We start from the raw sequence: 22,678 nt of genomic DNA, 5'->3' as shown, positions 1-22,678 counted from the left end.
ATTCTCCTGTTCCTTGGATGCTGCCTGACCTGCTGCGCTTTTCCAGCAACACATTTTTAGCTATGTTTTCAATCCAACACCCTTTGTTTTCAGTTCCATTCACACACAAGACAGGCAAACAAACACAATTAAAGGATAAATAAAAGATAATAATTCAACCAGCGAAATTATCTAAATGGTTTTCAGAATGCATTGTTCCACAGATGTAGATAAGGCATAGATTTTCTGAGGATATTGATCAGGTTCACCATTACAGTTCACTCAAATAAAGGCAGTCAAACCATTAACCTTGTATCTTTTCTCTGAGCTTCCAGGAGCTGCTCATGGGAGGTTAGGCAGGGGCTTTCAAATATTCATACTGTAGTACAAACAACCAGGTGCCATTTATAACAGAAAACACAGTCCAAAGCCCAATTCCGACTCCTCTTCAAAGTCCCGGTTACTGTTCAACTGCTTGAGTATAAGATGTCTCCCAGACTTGCTGCAACCAATTCCCAGGTACTGACCTCATTAATAGCTAACTTTGGCTACCTATTCAAAATAATGCTCTTCCCCAGTGAAAATGCATCTGCAGACCCTTTTGGTCAGGAAACAACTTGCAACTAACTCCCAGGCCTGGCCTCATGAATAAACAATGGCTTGTTTGGCATTTTTCTTTTTAAAACAAGCTGTTACCCACAATCCAAAATCATCTTGCGCTCACCGGTCCAACTTCATAGTTCCAAACTAAAATTGATAAATAAGAAGAAGAAAAATAATGAAAGATTAGTGAGGGTTTGAATACTGTTATAAAGGGAGATTGGATAAGATTGGGGTTGTTTTCCTTAGACCAAAGGAAATTGAGATTGAGATGCAACATGATTGAGATGTATAAAATTGAGAGGCATAGATAGGTTAGACAGGCTGAAACCTCCTCCCTTAATGAAGGGAACAATGACCAGAGGACATAGATTTAAGGTAAGGGCACCAGGTTTATAGGAGATGTGAAGAAAAATGCTTTTAGCCAGAGTGTGGTGAGAATCTGGAACTCATTGTTAATATAGCTGGTATAATATTTAAGAAACATTGAGGTGTGCACTTGCAATGTGAAGGCACGCAAGGCAGTGTGGTCAAGTGCTGGAAAATGAGATTAGAATAGTTATAGATTAGAATAGCCTGTCTTATTAACAGGCTCAGACATCATATCATGTGTTGAAGGCCCTTTTTCTGTGCTGTTGATGTTTATGACTCTGTTGGACTTAAATTAATAAAATATACTGTACATGAACTGTTAGCTTAAACCTTAGCCAATATCACAGTGATCTGTCTTTGTTAGTCTGTGATCTCATGAGGGTACCAATTATTGTGATCTTGGTGCTGACTGATTTTCTTTTCTTTGTAGAAATTTAAAACCCTACATCTTTAACTAAAAGAATTAAACCATAATTATGGCTTAAACCAAAAGAAGTTTTCTTAACATAAGTGAAAGAAAACATGAACTACAATAACTCCAATAAAAGCTAGTTTATGGTAGATATTAAAAATACAATAAACTGTTACTTGCACTGTAAACCAAACTTTTTAACTCTGTTTCTGTCCTACATCCATTTGACTCAGATACAAGGCAATGCAGTGGGGATCTAAGAACTCCCACTCTCTATCGTTAGCTGAGCCATCCCAGAAATCCAATTTGCTTTTAGTAGAGACTTTCAGTTATAATGATCTTTAAAACCTTGAGCCAGCGCACAGAATTTCGACTAAACCTTTGTTGAAAGAGATGTCTTTTTTGCTCACTTATGGAATATGAGTGTTGCTGGCTGGGAAAGTATTTATTGCCTGTCCCTGTTTGGCTTTGAGAAAGTGGTAGTGAGCTGCCTTCATGAGCCCCATAAGTCCATGTGCTGTAGGTAACCCCAAAATGTCCTTAGGGAGGCAGTTCCAAGATTTTGACCCAGTAACCAGATTGTTTTAAACTTTCACAAGTACACCAGCATGTCCTCAGAATAGTACTTGAACTAACAAGTTTGTACAAGCCATTTGTGTCCATTTCCATGTTCAAGTGTTTAAACATAGAAAATAACTAGCAGCACAGCATGATGTTTCTTGCTGAAAGTTATTTGAGTAAGAAATGATTGTAAATACACTTTTAGCTAATATATAACCCTAAGGATAAAAGGTACATATGAAGTTGAAAATAAAATCAGTCTCTTCTATTGTAGGCTTGCATTGTTTGAAGATTCCCTTTCTGAAGTGAAGATGTTGAAACTTGAAATCAGAATTTAGCAGTTATGATGACTTTTGCTGTTGAATAGTAATAAGTTTCTCCAACACAGGTACTTAGCAGAACATGTCCTGTGAAAACTGGCTTACCTGTTTCACTTCTATGGCACTGCAATTCTTGATTCTTGATGGCCTGGTTTACTAGAGCAGTTCTGGACACCCTTCTCTGTCTCCTTTCTGTTGAGGAGCAGCATGTGTTTCAAGGTGTCTCTCATGGTCAATGCACAAAGTGGCTGCTCATGGCCAAACCTCTGTACAAGTCATGAATTAAAATTGCAGCTATCTGAAAACTGCTGAATTGTATTACCATATTAGGTATTAAGTTAGCCTAGGTCTGGATCACACATCCATCCATTGTCTTTTAATCAAGGTCATTAACTTTTTTACTGTTTTAACCATGCTCGAGGTTAACTCTTATTTATTGATTGCAGCGAGAGATTTCCCATGCGCAAAGCCATGTTGACTTTCCCTAACTAGTCCTTGCCTTTACAAATAAATGTAAATCCTGTCTCTCAGAATCAACCCCAACACATTGCCCACCACCGATGTCAGGCTTGCCGGTCTGTAGTTTCTTGGGTTTTCTTTACCACCTTTCTTAAATAATGGAACCACAATGACCTCCAGTCTTCTGGCACTTTACCTCGGGCTATTGATAATACAAATACCTCAATAAGGGGGCCAGCAATTCTTCCCTAGCTTCCCATGAAATTCTAGGGTACACCTGATCATGTTCTGGTGATTTATCGACCTTTATGCATTTTAAGACATCTGGCACCACCACCTCTATTGTATGAATACATTTCAAGATTTCGCCATTTATTACCACAAGTTCTCTATCTTCCATTTCCTTCTCTACAGTAAACACTGATGCAAAATACATGTTGAGTATCTCACCCCTCGTGATGATCCAGACGTAGGTGGCCTTGCTGACCTTTAAGGGACCCTGTTCTCCGTGGTTACTTTTTTTTGTCCATTATGGGTTTGTAGAATCCCTTGGATTCTCCTTAACGCAATTTGCCAAAGCTATCTCATGTCCCCCGTTTCACCTCCTGATTTCCAGCTTAAGTATACACCTGCTGCCCTCATACTTTTAAGGATTCACTCTATCCCTGGAGAGAGAGAGAGAGAGTGTGTGTATGTGTGTGTGAGCCGTGAGGAGGGGGTGTGAGCGTGAGGAGGGGCTGTGAGCGTGTGAGAACGTGAGGGGGGAGTGAGTGTGAGCGTGAAGAGGAGAGTGAGTGTGAGCGTGAGGAGGGGGATGTGAGTGTGCGGAGGAGGTGTAAGTGTGAGGAGAGGGTGTGAGTGTGTGTGAGTTTGTGGAGGGAAGTGAATGTGACTGTGAGGAGGGGGTGTGAGTGAGTGATGAATACAATGGCCAGTGAATATTTGAGACTGCAGAATTAAACTCATGCATTCCAGTGCTGCTTTTACTATGCAGAAGCAATGGAATATTCTTTCCATGTGATTGACAATGTCAAACCTGCTCCATCTGAAGAAATATATTGAAATATTGGGCATGTCTGAACTCTTAGTCCACTTTGTGGACTGCCTACCCAACTCTGCTTGGCCTTTGCTCCCAGGTGTTTTCATATTAAGTGTCTTGAATCATTTTAGCTATGCTGCTATTTACTCTCCCTATGTTGCTTTTCTCAGCAGTATTAAGCTGTCTCAATATGCCTGATGGAGATATGTGAAATTGTGTGCTGAAGCTCTGGCTCTGTGAATCTTCCTCATGGCTTCTGGTATGGAGTCCAAGGCTGAGGGTCCTCCTGTCTGGGGTACAACATCTGAACAGGATCAGACAGCTGGCCAGGTGAGTGGAGCCTGTTTGTTATTTTCTCAGTGAGATGGTAATCACTTTATGTACCTGGTGCTTGATCTCTGATTGATTTAAAGGTTAGTGCAGTGATTGGAACCAGATGGACCTTGTTAACTACAAGGTTTTTGATTGGCCTAGGTTAACAAACACAATCAGTAAATCCTTGGTCGCCCAATGTAGCTAGGAGATTCGAATCACCTCACTTGGGGACTGACTCTGAGCTGGCTGGTCACAGCCAGTGTACTGTGCATTGGCAAATAAAGGGTGACTTGGTGATGGAACACCAGCCTCTGTGCAGTTATTTCAGTTCGGCAGTTTTTTCTGCTCTGTAGTTTGTATTCACCCAAAGTGCATTCTAGTTTGGTTATTGAGTGGGAGCTGGAGATGCGGAGAACTGAGATACAGGAAAGGTGTGAGCAATGGAGTGAAGAAAGGGAAGTTTCTGTAGGTTCAATGCAGCACCGCAGAACTACACAGAGCAGAGGAAAATCATGTCTACAGCGTATCCAAAAAGAATGGGTACCCAATGAGCACAGTCTGCCGATTTCTCAGCAATAAACCCCAATAAGCAAACAAAACATGTCCAGAAATCGTAGCCACTCTCACCTACATCAAAGACATCTCAGAAATGACTGCCAGACTACTCAGACCCCTCAGTATCATAGTAGCCCACAAACTCACCAACACACTAAAACAGCAGCCAATGAACTTGAAATACCCTATACAGACAACAAGCAAAACCAATACCATTTACAAAATACCTTGCAAGTAAGTACTGCAACAAACACTACATTGGACAAACAGGCAGAAAACTAGTCACCAGGTTGCATGAACATCAACGAGCCACAAAAAGACATGACCCTCTCTCACTAGTATCCTTACATACGGATGAAGAAGGACACCACTTCGACTGGGACAACACATCCATCCTAGGACAAGCCAAACAGAGACACGCACGAGAATTTCTTGAAGCATGGCATTCCAACCAGAACTCTTATCAACAAATACATCGAGTTAGACCCCATCTACCACCCCCTGAGAAAAAGAACAGGAAATGTTATCATCACATGAAATGATATTACCGCAGGAAGTGACACCACTAACCCAAGGAAACCTAAACACATAAATAGAAAACGGGCCATGCCACCAGTGCTTCATCCAGAGGCTCACTGATGATGTTACCTAGTATGGTGATGAAAAGTCTGAAAACGAACCTTCCAGCTCAGCAAGCAAAGCTACATCCAAACTTTAGTTCTGTCTTCACAAACAAGGACACTAATATCTTTTCAGAAATGTTGTGGAATGTGGGATATAGTGAGAGGGAAGATGGAAGGAAATCAGTGTTAGTAGGGAAGTGATGTTGGGGATAGAAAGCAGGTAAATCCCCAGATACTTAAAAAAGTGCCCCTGGAAATAGTGGAAACAGTCGTCATCTTCCAAGGTTCTATAGACTCTGGAAATGTTCTTATGGATTTATGTGTGGGTGGGGGGGAGGGGGGGTAGCTAATGTAACCCCTCAACTTAAAAAGGGACACAGAGAGAAAACTGGAAATTATAAGACTAGTCAGCCTGACATCAATAGTGGGGAAAATGCTGGAGTCATTATAAAAGATTTAATAGTTGAACACTTGTAAAAACGGTGCCAGGATTAGACAGAATCAACATGGATTTACAAAGGGAAATTATGCTGAACAAATCTTCCTGATATTATGGACCAAACTCCCTCAAAATATATGAAGATAACCTAGACCCTGACATTTCTTATTTTAATCACAAGTGCCAGGTGCTGCATTCCAGATGTAATTTGATCGATGAAACAACCAGTCTTGAAGCAAAACATACTTTATTATACATTATTGTTAAATACAACAAAAGAAAGAATTGGAATACCTTAACTCTATTGGAAAACTTAACAGAAGAATACATTATTTAACTACTAATAGTAACTGTTCCGGTATAGTATCATCCCATAAACAAATCCTTAGCAAGACAACTTCAGTAAAACAGATTACTGCTAGAATTGCACAGGAAGAGAAGCCCTAGGTTTTATCTGTAACAGAGAGGACGTTCAGCTTCCACATCCAGATTCAGCACTCCAGCAGCTGCAACTGAAAGACTGAAAATAAAAATTCTGGCTCTGGGGTAGCTTGACCCCACCCATTCAGGCTGCCTCTATTATTTCAACTTTTAAAAAAAATCCAAAGCCTCGCAAGGTGTTTACTATATTGACTTTGGAACAGCCTACTTACTATCTCTGTCTCAGCCTTTCTTCATTTAAAAAATAAGACAAAATAAATCTCTTGAAGCCACAGTATCTTCACATCTCCCTCCTTAAGGATGGATCAGTAGCACTGTGGCTTAATGGTTCGCACTGCTGCTTCACAGCATTAGGGACCCAGGTCCGATTCCAGCTGTGGCTGATTGTCTCCATGTCTGCATGAGTTTCATCTGTGTGAGCTGATTTCATCCCACAGTCGAAAATTGTGCAGGTTAGGTGGATTGTCCATGCTTAATTGCCAGTGGTGTCTATGGATGTGGAGGCTAGATGAATTAGCAATGGGCAATGCAGGGATACAGGGAGAGGATTGGGATGTTGAGTCTAGATGGGGTGCTCGTCAGAGGGTCAGCGTGGACTCGGGCTGAATGGCTTGGTTTCACAGTGTAGGCAGTCTAAGAATCGATGATCAGCATACCAAGATGGCTTCACTTTTAAAAACTTTTTGTCTAACATTATTTCATACATATACATTACATTGTTTCTAAGCATGCAACCACTCACTCCTACTGTTTACTTCAGTCTGTTTTCTTCTGTTGGCAGTTATGTTCTCTTGTCCTGCCAAGTGCATAATTTTCAAATAGGCTACAGTAATAAGCTCTATCTAAACAGTCTAGTATTCTTATCTTTAAATATTTACAAAAACTTCAAGGGGCTATGATGTATGTACAATTGTCTCAGACACATTACTGGCAATATAAAGGTTAAAATATTGCAAAGCCAACACTAAGCTCAAAATCTCTTTCTCAATTTTGGAATATTTCAGTTGAGTTCTTTGGGCTTTCTTTCTATTCTTTATGTGCCCTGTCCCAATTTTAGCTTTCTAAACCTTACATTTTTTTTTCTCTCCTTCTGATTAAGTTCATAACCTCCCGCATTATCCAAGGGTCCCCTACCTTGCTCTCCTTGTCCTTCCTCCTTACTAGAAAATGCGGTCCTTAAATGTCATTAGCAGGTCTTTAAACAACTCCCACATGTCAAATGTGGACTTGTTTATAACAGCTCCTCTCAATTAATGCTCCTAGCTCCTGCCCAATACTGACATAATATGCCCTCCCCCAATTTATACCTTCCCGCAAGTTCCTAACTTATCCTTGTTCATAGCTATTTTAAAATTTAAGGAGTTGTGATCACTGTTCCCGATATGCTGTCCCACTGAAAGGTCAGTCACCTGGCCAAGTTCATTAGCAAATGCAAGGTCCAGTATGTCCCTTTCTCTAGTTGATCTATCCACATACTCTTTCAAGAAATCCTCTTGGATTTATTTAACGAATTTTTCCCCATCTAAGCCTCTTGCTCTAAAGGAGTCTCAGTCAATATTGGGGAAGTTAAAGTCACCCAGATTGACAACTCTGTTTTTATTGCACCTTTCCATAATCTGCCTTCAAATTTGTTGGGAGGCCTGTAGTATAATCCTGTCAGAATGATTTCACCTATCTTATTTTTGAGCTCTACCCATATTGCCTCAGTGGATTAGCTCTCCAGTATGTCCGCTCTGACAGCAGATGTAACATTCTCCCTGATTAGTAATGCAACTCCTCCACATCTTTTATGTTCCTCTCTATCTCTTCTACAACAACAAAACTCTGGAATGTTGAGCAGCCAGTCCTGGCCCTCTCTCAACCATATCTCTCTAATTGCCACAATGTACTGATCCAGGGACCTAAGCTGATCTGCCTTATCCATAATACTCCTTCAGCCCCCAATTACCATTGTGTTCATTTACCTGTCTCTGCTTGTACTTTCTTTTTAAATTACTGGTCCTAACATGTACCTGCCCCTCAATCCTCCACTTGCAGACCTGCTGTTCTGGTCCCCAGCCTCCTGCCACTGTTGTTTAAACCCTCCCGAGTAGCAGTAGCAAACCTCCCTGCAAGGATATTGGTTCCCCTCCAGTTTAGCTGCAACCTGTCCCTTTTGTACAGGTCACCCCTGCGCTAGAAGAGGTTCCAATGATCCAAGAACCTGAAACCCTAACCCCTGCGCCAGCTCCTTAGCCACATATTCATCTGTTATCTTTCTATTCCTTGCCTCACCAGCATGTGGCACTGGTAGTAACCTGGGGATTGCTACCCTTACGCTCCTGCTTTTCAGCCTCTTTCCTAACTCCCTGTACTCGGTCCACAGGATCTCATCCCTCTTTCTACCAATATGCACAATGACCTCTGGCTGCTCACCCTTCCACTTAAGAATTTGGTTCTGCTTCCTGTAAAGACTCTGTTCCATTCTCCCAGTTCCTCCGTCTCCACTGCATCTGCTCTAATGATGCCAGCTTTGACAAAGGAACCTCTGAAATGTTCACTTTTTCCTCAATGGAGGATTCCTCAGCACCATTGTTAATAGGGCCCTCAGCCGGGTCTGACCTAGCAGCACTTTGGCTGTCACCCATCTCTTCCCTGCCACAACAGTGATAGAGTCCCCTTTGTTCTCACCCACCAACCCATCAGCATTCACATTTGGAGGATCATTAGCCATCATTTCCGCCACCTCCAGCTACCACCAAGCACATAGTCTTCTCCCCTCCCTTGTCAGCCTTCCGGAAGGACAGTTCCCTCTGGAACACCCAGCTCCACTCCTCCTTCATTCCCAACACTACCTCTCCACAGCCTCAACGCACCTTCCACTGCAACTGCAGAAGTGTAACAGCTGTCCATTTACCTTCTCCCTCATCAGTATCCAAGGAGCCAAACACACCGCCCAGGTGAAGCAGCTTTTTACCTGCACTTCACACAATCTAGTCTACTGCATTTGCTGCTCACAATGTGGTCTTCACTACTTTGAGGAAAGAAAGCGTGGACTGGATAACTGCTTTGCAGAACACCTACAATCTGTCTGAAAAAAAGACCCCAAGGTTCCAGTTGCCTGCCACTTTAACACCCCTCCCTGTTCCCTGGCTAACATCTCTGTCTCAGGCTTGCTGCAGTGCTCCAGTTCTTCCAGTGCAAGATGGAAGAACAGCACCTCATTTTCTGCTTGGGGACCCTGCAGCCTTCTGCACTCTATATAAAATTCAATAATTTTAGGGGTTGTGCTCTCCCATGTCCTGATCCCAACCCCCCACACATCAGGTCTTGTGAACACACAGTCTGCTATTACAGTACATATCGCCCATTGTTAGCCACTAACAGTCCCCATTTAATGGCTATTCACCCTCCTAGCTGGATTATTATCCACTCTTTTGTGTGTTCAACTGTTGTTCTCTCTCCTTGGGCTTATCCCCACCTATAGTTTACTCCATAGTCCCTTCTGCATATAAACTTATGTTTTCCTATCTACCATCAGTTCTGAGGAAGGGTCATTCGACACATAAAGTTAACTCTGATTTCTTTCCACAGACACTGTCAGACCTGCTGTGCTCTTCCAGCAATTCCTGTGTTTGTTTCTGATTTATGGCATCTGCAGTTTTTTTTGTTTTTTATTTCCTCTTGTTATCTTGTTGTTGCAAACAGTTTGTTGAGCATAGGCAGTCAATTAAGAATTGATGTGGGTTTGAGCTCTTGGAGTAGATTAATTTAGATGTGTGACAACATGAGGCTTCTTGGTTTGTTCTTCTGCAACCCCACATGTTCTTAACCAGATATGTTCCTCCTTCAGGTACATTTTGTTCCGGAGAGCAATGCGGTTGCTCAGATTGTTTACACAGATGAACAGGACCGACCGCCACAGCAGGTGGTTTACACAGCGGATGGCACATCATACACGTCTGTGGATGGGACAGAACATACACTGGTGTACATTCATCAGTCTGATGGAGCACAGGTACGCAGTCATTGCAGTGAGGATACACAGCCATTAAAGGCAATGGGGTTGTATGGAATTGAGCAAATAAAGTATTCTTTTTAGTCATAGAGATGTACATCACAGAAATAGACCCTTTGGTTCAACTCGTCCCATGCTGACCAGATATCCTAAATTAACCTAGCTCATTTGTTAGCACTTGACCCATATCCCTCGCAACCTTTCCCATCCAGATGTCTTTTAAATGTTGTAATTGTACCTGCCTGCCTCCTCTGGCAGTTCATTTCATACAAGCTCATTCCATATACACTTCTGGAGGGTCTTTGAAAGTTAAGGCAAGTTCAAGCAATCTGGAGCTATTTGTCTGCAATGGGGAAATTGATTGGATTATGGGCAAGAGGCTACCTCTACACAAATGAGTGGGGTTCTTTCATGTTCACACACCAGCCTGTGTTAGCTCTATGTTGATGAGATAGTTGAATTGAATCTCTTCATGGGTTTATTAGTGTGCTTCTTAGCTTGGGATATGAGGGGATCCAAGCCATTGGTGCAGGTGAAGTTGCAATCTCATAGTTTTCTCAGTGTATGATATCCGTCATCTGAGTACAGTGTGAAAGTTGTTGAAGCTACTGGTGAATCTGGAAAGTTTGGCATCACATTTGGGGCGGCACGGTGGCACAGTGGTTAGCACTGCTGCCTCACAATGCCAGAGACCTGGGTTCAATTCCCGCCTCGGGTGACTGACTGTGTGGAGTTTGCACGTTCTCCCTGTGTCTGCGTGGGTTTCCTCCGGGTGCTCCGGTTTCCTCCCACAGTCCAAAGATGTGCAGGTAAGGTGAATTGGCCATGCTAAATTGCCCGTAGTGTTAGGTAAGGGGTAAATGTAGGGGCAAAGGTAGGTTACGCTTCGGAGGGTCGGTGTGGACTTGTTGGGCCAAAGGGCCTGTTTCCACACTGTAATGTAATGTAATCTAATCTAATCTAATTTGTGGTCTACAGTGTGACGATGCTATTCCTTTAACAAGGTTATGGTGTCCTTGGCTTTTTTTTTCAGTGAGGTCAGAAAAGACACAGACTCTGGAAAGTCTGGGCTTGGATGGGTTTTAGGGCCAATTTGATTATAGCTAACAGATACTGCCTCAGGCAAAAGGTTTTTAAATTTTAAAAAGTACTTGTACACTGAAAGGGGAGTGACCAGTTCTCCCAGCTCTACTTGACTCTAGTTTGATTTGGTCTGGCTCTTCACTGAAAGCAGTCAGGCAGTTGAAAACACTGGTGGACCCAAAGAAGCAGGTCCACGCTGGTACTCTCTCTCTGACATTTCTCCTGTAAGACTCTGTGTTTGATTTTTGTGCCAAGGAGTGTTTATGGGGATTGTAGCAAGTATTTGGAACAGCTTCATTAAGTTGTTGGATTTGCGGATAGTTTGTTATTCAGTATTCTGTTCTCATTTGTTTGCGTTTCATTCGGTAATCTTGTAAATAAACTCTGTTTTGTTTAAAACTACGTAGTTTGACCAGCTGCATCCCTCCTGGAATATCCACATATACCTGCTTTAAAACAACTAGCAAAGTTAGGGTCCGGACTACTTTGTTGAAATGTTTGAAGGGGTCTGACCTGGTCCATAACAACAGATTATCCAGTCTTTTGATGTAGCTTAGAGCCAAAGTTTGTGTGATAATATTTCTGTTCACTGCTTTGGGATGTTTTACATATTCCTGCTGTTGTGTCCGTTTATATTACTGTAATCTTTCAAACTACTTTTCTGCTGAGGAATGAATGAGTGAAGCTTTTTAAGGACTAAGGGGTTTTGAAACACCTGTTGATTGGTATCTTTGATTGAAATCAGGAACTCAACTGTTTAATGTTTCTGTTTTACAAGACTGTTTTCACAGATCAGTCCCAGGTTGCGTACATCCAACAGGACGCAACGACCCAGCAGGTAAGAAGTCAAAAGAATCAAGTCTGATCCACGCAACATTTCCGTTGTGAGGTTAACTGAAGTGTGATACATGCTTTTTGTGATTAAACATTCATTGCATGCTGCATATGAGCAGGCACAGAGTGTACCTCAGGACAAGCTGTTGCTGGGTTCCTGGTGTCCTGTATATTTAAGGCTTGAGTTAGTTTCCTAGGAATGTTTTAAGAAGAAAGGATGGTGTTGAGTTCCTGTCAATTACTTCAGGAAAAAAGAAACAAAAATCTAGAGAAAACAATGACACCAATTAAACGTTGTTTTTTGGTTCCCCATCCTATCTTGTTGAGTTAGAGATATGCAACATGGAAACAGCCCTTTGGCCCAAACTCGTCCATGCTAACCGTGTTTCCTATGCTGAACTAGTCCCGTTACCTATGCTTAGTCCATATTCCTCTAAACCTTTCCAATCCATGTATCCATCCAAATGTTTTTGAATGTTGTAATTTTTCCTGCTTCTACTTACTCTGGCAGCTTGTTCCATATACACACCAACCTCTGGGTGAAAATGTTTCCCCTCAGGTCCCTTTCTGGTATTTTACTTGTACTTTGTTGCATGTCTTAGGTTAATGTAATATGCATAGAATTATAAAGCAAGTGTCGGGTAGAAAACAGTCATTCAGGCAAAAATAGAATGATGAAACATAGACAAAAACCAGAAAGGTTTAGCATAATAGACACTGTTCTTCAATTACTGAATCCAAGTGTCCCAGTCTTTTCTCTGTCGACTTCAAAACTCAAGTTGTCTCATTCCCTCTATCCCTCTCTGAGTGATACCATTGAGTTTGTATTGCCGTTCCTCATTTGTTGGACCAAAATGTATCATTTCACTACATTGCATCCTGCCTGCCATGTATCTATCCATGTGATAATTTGCCTTTGTGAAAAACAAATTACTCCACACGCTGAAAATCTGAAATAAGAACAGAAATTGCTGGAAATACTCAGCAGGTCTGACAGCACATTTAGCGAGGGAAATAAATTTAACATTTAAGCTGGATAACTTTTTATTAGAACAGATGAAAGAGATCATTGAATTGAACAGGTCTTTTTGTAGAAGCACTAGACCTAATGAACATTGCTAGGAAGATTCCAGCTGTGCTGGAAGAGCAAGGCTAAGGGCTAGTTCTGAAGCACAAATCTTTAGTTATATTGCTGGTGTGCAGTATACAGTTACTTGCAGTCGACAAAAAAAATGATATAGAGGTCCAGCAAGAAACAGGAATGTTTTTCTTTATTGTGGGGTGGTGTCGAGTATAGGAGTAAGGAAATCTAGCTACAGTTGTATTGGAGTTGGTGAGAGTCATTTTTTGTTTGAATTTTACAGGTTTTGTCTCCTTTAGAAAGGAAGGATATAGTTGCATTGGAAGCAGTTTAGAGAAGGTTCACTCTGCTGATTCCTGGGTTGAAAGCCTTGACTTTTGCAGAAAGGTTGTACAGGTTGGGCCTGTTTCAGTATCCAAGGATCAACCATCAATTGTTTTCTCAATAACCTTCCATCCATTGTAAGGTCAGAAATGGGGATGTTTGCCAATGATTGCACAATGTTTCGCACCATTTGTGACTCCTCAGATACTGAAGCAGTTCATGTTGAAATGCAGCAAGACCTGGATAATATCCAGGCTTGGGCTGAAAAGTGGTAAGTAATATTTTTGTGTCTCTCAAATCCCGGACAATGATCTTTTCAAATAAGAGGCACATTAACATTGCCCCTTGACTTTCAATAGTGTTACCATAACTAAATTGTCAACTATCTAGATCTTGAGGTTTCCTTTGACCAGACATTGTACTAGCCATATAGAGTCTGTGGCTGCAAGAGCAGGTCAGTACATTGGAATCCAGCAAGTACCTTACCCTACTGGTTCCCCAAACCTGTCCACCATCTACAAGGCACAAGTCAGTGAGATGGAATAGTCTCTACTTGCCTGGACGAGTACAGCTCCAATGACACTCAGGAAGCCCTAGAATAAAACAGGCTACTTGGTTCACACCCTATTTACCACCATTCATTCCCGACAAATGTGGAGCAGCAAGGTGGCTAGAACTGCTGCCTCACAACACCATGGACCGGATGTGATTCCAATGGGCTGTATATATGGAGTCTGCACATTCTCCCCGTGTCTGCATGAGTTTCTTCTGGGTGCTCCAGTTTCCTCCTACCATCCAAAGATGGGCAAGCTAGGCGGATTGGCCAATATAAAATGCCCATAGTGTCCAGGAATATGCCGGCCAGGTAGGTTAGCCCTGGAAAATCCAGGGTTGTAGGGATGGCTTAGTGGGTGGGTCTGGGTAGGATGCTCTTCAGAGGGTGAGTGTGGACTAGATAGACTGAATAGCCTGCTTCCACACTGTAGGGATTCTTTCACTGTTCATCAAGGCTTTTTTTTTAAAGCACCGTATGTACATTGACAGGATTGTCAACCATTCGCCATGGTTGCCTCAACAGCACCTTCCATTTTTTGACTTTAACTGTAGAAAGACAAGGGCAAAAATAGCTGCATGACTGTAGCATTACCTGCAAATTCCTTTCAAGTTGCCTGTCATCCTGACTTGGAACTATTTTGCCACTCTTTTGCTGTCAAAATCATGGGATTCAAAACCATCCATTCATGGGATGTTTACATTGCCGGCTGATTCAGAATTTACTGCCCACTGACTTGGCGAAGCTGGTTGTGAACTGCATTCTTCAATGATTGCAGTCCTTTGGGTGTTAGGCAGTGAAGGAACAATGATATAGTTTGGAAACTCTAATTTAAGATGGTATATGGCCTGGAGAGGAACATGCAGGTGCTGGAGGTTTCATGTAACTTCTGCCCTTGTTCATCCAGTTGGTAAAGATTGTGGATTTGAAAGCTGTTGTCAAACGAACCTCGATGAATTACAGTAGTGCATCTCGTCAATAGTGGATATGGTTGCCATTGTATGTCAGTGACAGGGAGTGAACGTTGAAGTTGGTGGAAGGCGTGAAATCATGGGGATGCATTGTGCTTCTTTAGTGGTGTCGGAATTTCACTACTTGAGGCATGTGAAGAGTACTCCACTGCACTCCTGACTTGTTTCTTGTGGATTGTGAACAGGCTTTTGGGATTCAGGTGGTGAGTTACTCGCTGAAGAATTCCCAGTCCCTGATCTGATCTTGTCGCCACACAATCGATATTGTTACCAATGTCATGTATTGTGTCATAAATTGAGTCTTGGTATTCCTGGAATTGGACCAAATGTTAAAGTTTTTTTTTAAAGGCATGCTCAGCCCCTAATTCATTTGACTTTCAGACCAAGGTTGATAGAAAACACATATATCAGGTTTCTGTGTTTAACAAGAATTATTATTTGTTTTAGGTAATTAGACCAGAGTTGCAGGTAAATACATATAAACTATTACCGTGTCACTCAACTAACTAAAATCTAATCCCTTAATGAGCTCCTCCTTACAAACAAATAGGGAAAATAGACTTTTGGCAGAGTGAGAAAAAGTGGAAAGTTAGGTCTCTTGTCTTTTCTTCCTCTTTGGCCAATCTTGTAGTTATCGAGTCTACCCTGCACCCACTTCTGACTGGAGCTGCAGGACATTGGACCAGGCTTTCAGAATGAATATATGGTAGGATGGGAAAATGCCATGTTATCAAGATTACAGATTGTAGTTCAATACAATTCTGCTGCTGTTGATGGCCCACACTATTTCAGTTTTCAGTCATAGGGTCTGTTTGAAGTCTGCACTATTTAGTACGATGGTCGTGTTACACAATGATAGTGAAAGATATGCTCAGTGTGAAGGCAGGACTTATCTCCACAGGGACTGTGTGGTAGTCATTCATACTGATGTTACCATGGACTGATGTAGCTGTGAGTAGTAGATTGTTGAGGATAAGATCACTCCTTTCTTTCCTCAAACACTTGAAGATATGAAAAAGTAACAAGAGTAGGCCATACTGGCCCTTGAGTCTGCTCCATCATTCAATGTGATTGATCTGACTGTGATCATATATCCACTTTTTTTACCTACTCCTGTTAACCTTTCACTTCCGTGCTTAATAAGAATCTTAATAAGAATCTATCTACCTCTGCTTTTAAAATATTCAAGGATTCTACTTCCACCTCCTTTGCAGGCAACAAGTTCCAAATATTCAAAACCCTCTGAGAAAAAACTTGCCTTTTCTGTTCTTTAAATGGGTGACCACTTATTTTTTAACATTGACCCCTAGCTCTGGATTCTCCCAAAGAACAATAATCTTCTCCTTGTCTACTGCTCAGGACCTTTGTATGATTCAATCAAGTCACCTTTTACTTTCCTAAACTCCAAGGGGTAAGAGGCTAGGCTGCAAACTATACTTGTTAGACATTCCACTCGTGCCTTGCATTAAACTAGTAAGCTTTCTCTGAACTGCTTCCAGTGCCTTAAATAAGGTGACTAAGAGTGTGTACAGAACACCAGATTTGGTTGGACCAGTGTCTTCTGTAACCGGAGCATAACCTCCCTACTTTTGCAGATATTTTCAGATCAGTTTTTTCAGAGATGTAATTACACAAGTAGGTAGGATTTGAACCTAAATCTACTGGCTCAGAGTTAGGGATGCTACCACTGTGTTACAAGAGCCACTCCCTAATTTTGTATTCAATTCCCTTGAGATAATGATAATATTCAACATGCTTCCTGAAATAACTGCACAAAGGCTGGTATCCCATCACCAAGTTACCCTTTATTTACAAACAAAAACAGAAGTTGCAGGAAACGCTCAGCGCGGCTGGCAGCATCTGTGAATAGAAATCGGAGTTAATGTTTCGGGTCCGGTGACCCTTCTCAGAATGCTATCATCCTTTATCTACTTGTGCACAGTTGACATGAATGTGGAGCCGCTACTGGTGGCAATCCTTGTCCTCGTTGGCACTCCGGGCAGTGGTAACTGCACTAACTACTTCTCATAGGAGATCGGAACTGAAGTTGTACCCTTAATTTGCAATGGTTCCTCAGTGTACGTTCTCAGTCTGGCTGAGATCTTGCACAAACTTAAGGATTGGAGACTCGAGCAAATCTTGTTAAATGCAGGTTCTGCAACCACAAATATGGCACCTTATGGGAACTGGGTGGCCATTTAACCAAACATTAATTTTAATTGGCTCCAATTTAGGTGGCAGGAAACAATATAATCATTTCAACCCACGTGTAAGGAGACTTTCCAGGGCGTGCAGACTCCTGGGGACCGGCCTATACATTTTCTTACTCGAGTGAGGCCTTGTCGGACTCCTTTGCTGTCTCGAGTCCACATACCAGCAACGGCTTGCTGGCCCAGATCCTGAAGAACATTTTAGCAACTTGGCTGAGGCTCAGCTTTATTGTGGGGTTCTGCTATGGGCTGTCGTAGGATCCCTCTGCCTAGGATAAACCCTGCGTGAGGTTCCATGAGTGCCCAAATTTAGTTGGACTGGTGAGGATACTGTGTAGTTCCCATGCTCCACTTCTTGCATTTTCTAATGACAAAGTCGGTTATAGTGTCTGTTTGAAGTCCAGTTGGGCTTCATTTAGTACGTACATCCGCATGGTTACACCATTAATCGCACATACCAAATGGTCTTTCAGCATCTCATTCACGGTTAACCCAAAATCACATGTCCCTGCCAGTCGTCTTAACTTTGTCAAAAATCCCGTGTTCTCTATCAGCCAAATAAAACCAATAGCATCTCAGGATTAGAGGAGGTTTGGGGGTCATAATATTCCTTGACCAACTCCATCAACTCCTGGAAGGTTTTAGTGTCTGGAGGCTCTGGGAAAGTTATGCCCATTATAACCAAAAATGCTGCGGGTCCGCAAGCAGTCAGAAGGATTATCTGTTGCTTTTTATTTGCCCCAGTGCCATCCGCCCAGAAAAAAATATTGCATTTTTTTTCCACATACTGGGCCCAGTCTTGGATGGCAAGATCAAACAAGCCAAACTTCCCAGTTAAAGGCATGATGCCAAAAGTACTTATCCTAAATCCAAGACGACTGTTGGGAGCGAGTGTTTTTCAGGCACCGTCGCCACTGAAATAACTGGACAGAGGCCAATATCCCATCACCATGTCACCCATTATTTACATGTGCACAGTACACTAACTGTCATGGGTGTGTGTATGTTCGTCGAGCTGGGAAGTTGAGTTGCAGACATTTGTCCCCTGTCTAGATGACATCTCCAGTGCTTTGGAGCCTCCTGTACTACGTCGTCTGGAATGTATTTGGTTCCGTTCCTGCTACTTCCAGTTGCTGGTGCCAGTTCTTTGTTGTCATGGCCAGTATATTGGGTCTAGGTCTGTGTGCTTGTCGATAGAGTCCGTGGATGAGTGCTATGCTTCTAGAAATTCTCTGGCTGTCCTCTGTTTGGCTTGACCTATGATCGTTGTGTTGCCCCACCTGAGCTACAAATATTTACGCAAACCTTGAACACTGGCTGTGGCCAGCCAGCCAGCTTGGAGTCAGTCCCTAGAACTGAGGAGTTTCCAAATCCTCTGTTTATACTATTTTTTAGCCCACTCTGGGTCAGTGCCTTAAACTGCGGAGATTCTAATCTCGTGCTTATACTTTTTTTGTTTGTGTGTAGGTGCAAGACACATGAAAAAACCAACTGAAAATAACTTTATTAATATTTCACCACCAAGAAAGACACCCATGTGGCCAATGAACCAGTGACAAGCAAAGCCCAGAGCAAGCAATGACTATATTGTTTGGCCAAAGTTTCCTGATTGGTCTGGGTTAACTTTATAGTCAACAAGATCCATCTGCTTCCAATCACTACACTTGCCTAATTTTTTCTGTACCCACATGCTTACATTTAAGAATTCATGTACAAAGGCATTCAGATCTCTTTGCATCTTAGAACTCTGAAATCTCTCACCTTTTAGAATATATGTTGTTTCTATTCTTCCTGATAAAATGGACAATTTTTCATTTTCCCTAAGTGCATTCTATTTATTAGTTCTATGACCACTCACTTAACTTATCAATATACTTTTATAGCTTCCTTATATCCTCTTCACAACTTACTTGTATGTCATCAGCAAGCTTGGTCATTATACTTTCTGTCACTTGATCCAAGTAATTTATATCAATTGTAAATAGTTGGGATCCAAGCACTGATCCCTGTACCAAATCCTTCATTCTATCATTTAAGCATTTAGGCCTACTCTGCTTTCTGTTAGCCAGCCAATCTTTTATCAATAAAAACCAAAAGAACTGTGGATGTTGTAAATCAGAAACAGAAACAGAAATTGCTGGAAAAGTTCAGCAGCTGGCAGCATCTGAAGAGAGAAATCAGAATTAATGTTTCGGGTCAAGGGATCCTTCCTCAGAACCTTTTGAGTTTTAGTATGCTACCCCCAAACCATGAGTATTTATTTTCCATATTAACCTTCAATGCACTTCATCTGGAAATCTAAGTACAGTACATCCACCTCTTTATTCACGTCATGGTGTTGCCTCCCAAAAAAGTGCCAACGATTGATCAAACGTGATTTGCCTGAATACCTTGAATTTATCTCAGTGTCCTCCTATAACTTAGAACAGTACAGCACAGGAACGAGCCCTTTGGCCCAAGATGTTATGCCAAACGTGTCACCAAATTCAATTAATCCCTTCTGCCTGCCCAAGGTCCATACCCCTCCATTCCTTGCATATTCAGGTGCTTATCTAAATGTTCCTCGTATCTGCCTCCACCACCACCCTGGCAGCATGCCCTACCTACCACACTCTATGTAAAAAAAAAAAACTTGCCCCTTCCATCTCCTTTGAACTTCCCCGTTTCACTTTTAAATGCATGCCTCCTAGTATTAGACATTTCAACTCTGGGGAAAAAAAAATTCTGACCGGCAACCCTAACTGCATTTCATAATTTTATAAACTTCCATTAAGTTTCCCCTCAACCTGCCTCCAGAGAAAACAACCCTAGTTTTTCTTGCCTCTCCTTATAGTGCATACTCTCTAAACCAGGCAGAACCCTGGTAAACCTTTATTGTACACTCCTTTTTACTAATAGCTTCAAAGATTTTCACTGTGACTGATGTTAAGCTAATTGAGCTGTAGCTTCCTGCTTGCTGTTTCCCTCACTTTTTGAATTGGTTCCCTCACCACCTGCTGCTGATCCAGTCTAGTCATCTTGACTTTTAGGACTTGACCAGGGACTTGGTTAGTAGTGGGGCTAAAGAGTCACTCTTGGTAATGGGCATTGAAGGCCCACATCCAGGGTGCATTCCGTGCCCTTGTCACGCTCAGTGTTTTCTCCAAGTCATGTTCAACATTGAGGAGTACTAATGCATCCGCTGAGGAAGGTGGTAGTCAGCAAGAGGTTTCTTGCCCTGTTTGAATTAATGGCTTGAGGCTTCACCGTCAATGCTGTGAGTCCCAGAGTAACACTGTTCTGACTGTATATCACTGAATTACATTAGATTCTCTACAGTATGGAGACAGGCCCTTCAGCGCAATAAAGTCCACACCAACCCTCCGAAAAGTAACCCACCCAGACCCATTCCCCTAGCCTATATTTACCCTGACTAATGCGCCTAACACTACGGGCAATTTAGCATGGCCAATTCACCTGACCCGCACATCTTTGGATTGTGGGAGGAAACCGGAGCACGTGGAGGAAACCAACACAGACGTGGGGAGAATGTGCAAACTCCACACAGGCAATTGCCTGAGGCGGGAATCGAACCTCGGTCCCTGCTGCTGTGAGGCAGCAGTGCTAACCAATGAGCCACCGTGTCGCCCAAAATTGTCAACTCTGAGATGTGGTAATCGTTGTCCTCTGGGATTTGGTCAAACTCATGGAATAATACCTTATATCTGTTGCTTGACTGTTTTTGGGGCAATCTTCCAATTTTGTTGCAAACATCAGGATGTTAGTATGGAGGACTTTGCAGCTTCAACAGGGCTGGTTTACAGTTGTGATTTCTGGCAGCTAAGTCAGTGCTAGGAGGTCTGTCTGACATGAAGTTAAAAATCACACAACACCAGGTTAAAGTCCAACAGGTTTATTTGGAAGTACTAGTTTTCAGACTGCTGCTCCTTCATCAGGTAACTAGTGGTGCAGGATCATAAGACACAAAATTTATAGCAAACCTGATGAAGGAGCAGTGCTCTGAAAGCTTGTGCTTCCAAATAAACCTGTCGGACTATAACAACCTGTCGGTGTTGGGTGATTTTTAACTTTGTTCACCTCAGTCCAACACTGGAACTTCCACATCGTGTCTAGCATGAGATCTCTTACAGTCCGGAATTAATCTTGAGGACTTCCAGGGTAATCCTTGTTATACCATTGTGACTGTACCATTGAGACTGTATGCCAAAGTGCTGCCACCTGTGGTAATAGTGTTCTGTTGGCAGAACAAGACAAATCCCAAGATTGTAATGAGGGAGTCTGGGCTATTGGCTGTTTCATACTGTTGCTTGACATATCAGTGCAACAGCTCTGTTAATTTGACTGAAGTTCCCAGATGTTAATGAGGAAGACTTTGCAGGATTGACTGGACTCATCTATGCTAGGTGGTTCATCCAGTTTTATTATTGTTCAACCTTTCTCTCATGGTTTGATACTGCTGAGTGGCTTTTTATAAAATTCTTCACGAGGTGAAAGCATTGATATTGCCCTTCCCTAACTGCCCAGAGGACCGGTCAGAGTCAACCACATAGCTGTGGGTTTGGAGTCACATGTAGGACACACCAGATAAGGATGACCATTTCAGTCCTTAAATGACTTTAGTGATTCAGATGGGTTTTTCTGACATTCGACAATGAATCGACATGGTCATCATTAAACTCTTAATTTCAGATTTTTATCCAAATTTCACCATTGCAGTGGTGGGATTCCATCCTGGGTCCCTGGAACGTTGCCTGGGTCTCTGGATTAATAGTGCTTTGATAATACCACTAGGCCTTCGCCTCCCCTGATGTTTGCTGAGCTAGTAATCATGGTGTTAGCTTCACAGCTTGCTAGCTGTGAAGAGAAAAGCAAATGTAGGCCAGATCTTTGGGTGGCAGTTTTCCATCCGTGAAGAACATTGGTGAACTAAATGATTTTTTTCCATCATTTGGTAGTTTCATGATCATCATTACAGAGTATCGCATTTTATTTCATGTTTAATAATTGAATGAGATTTCAGTGCCTGTCTTTTGAGCGTTAATCTGAGTTTCTGGATCATTGATAGAGGATTATCATGTTGCTGTCACACTGTCTGTTTCTTAGTTTATTGTGCAGCACTTTACAGTTAATCTTTCAAATGCTTAAAGAGATCATATCTTAAAATCCTTATTTTAATAATTTTTACCACTAACACTAGCTTTCATGTCTTCTGTTAATCATATTATAATTGATGTCAGATTCTTGGTCATTAATGGAAACATTAACCAAGTTCAAGAACTCTCTGATGCAGAACTACACTCGACACCTCCTCTTGGTCTCGAGTTCTATACTTGGTGCTGGACTCACCTCTGCTTCATCTTGTTATGTTATATTACTTTTACCTTCATCGTGTTCTTTGACCAATGTTGAATTTTGAATACCAGCCGAGATGATTCTTCCTCTGAGTGGTAGAACCAGTTTTGGAGCACACACAATACTACAGGGAGCTGTCAGGGTGCATGCTTAGAGGA

The 22,678-nt window shown here is 42.0% G+C and overlaps 1 protein-coding gene across 4 annotated transcripts in view; it reads left to right on the top strand.

The window, feature by feature from the left end:
- prdm10 (PR domain containing 10) overlaps nucleotides 1-22,678 on the top strand; it is a 236,734-nt gene that overhangs the window by 45,677 nt on the left and 168,379 nt on the right. For 3 of the 4 annotated variants that reach the window (XM_043676953.1, XM_043676951.1, XM_043676954.1), the window contains exons 2-4: nucleotides 3,913-4,072; nucleotides 9,948-10,112; nucleotides 11,974-12,033. In XM_043676953.1, the coding sequence (XP_043532888.1) occupies nucleotides 3,992-4,072; nucleotides 9,948-10,112; nucleotides 11,974-12,033 (306 nt within the window). In that variant the 5' untranslated portion in view covers nucleotides 3,913-3,991. The remainder of the gene's footprint in view (nucleotides 1-3,912; nucleotides 4,073-9,947; nucleotides 10,113-11,973; nucleotides 12,034-22,678) is intronic. The other variant, XM_043676952.1, reaches the window with a different exon arrangement.

The sequence above is a fragment of the Chiloscyllium plagiosum genome, chromosome 35, assembly GCF_004010195.1.
Source record: "Chiloscyllium plagiosum isolate BGI_BamShark_2017 chromosome 35, ASM401019v2, whole genome shotgun sequence".
Lineage (NCBI taxonomy): Eukaryota > Metazoa > Chordata > Chondrichthyes > Orectolobiformes > Hemiscylliidae > Chiloscyllium > Chiloscyllium plagiosum.
The sequence above is the reverse complement of the archived record's forward strand: the minus strand, read 5'-3'. Positions and strand labels throughout refer to the sequence as shown.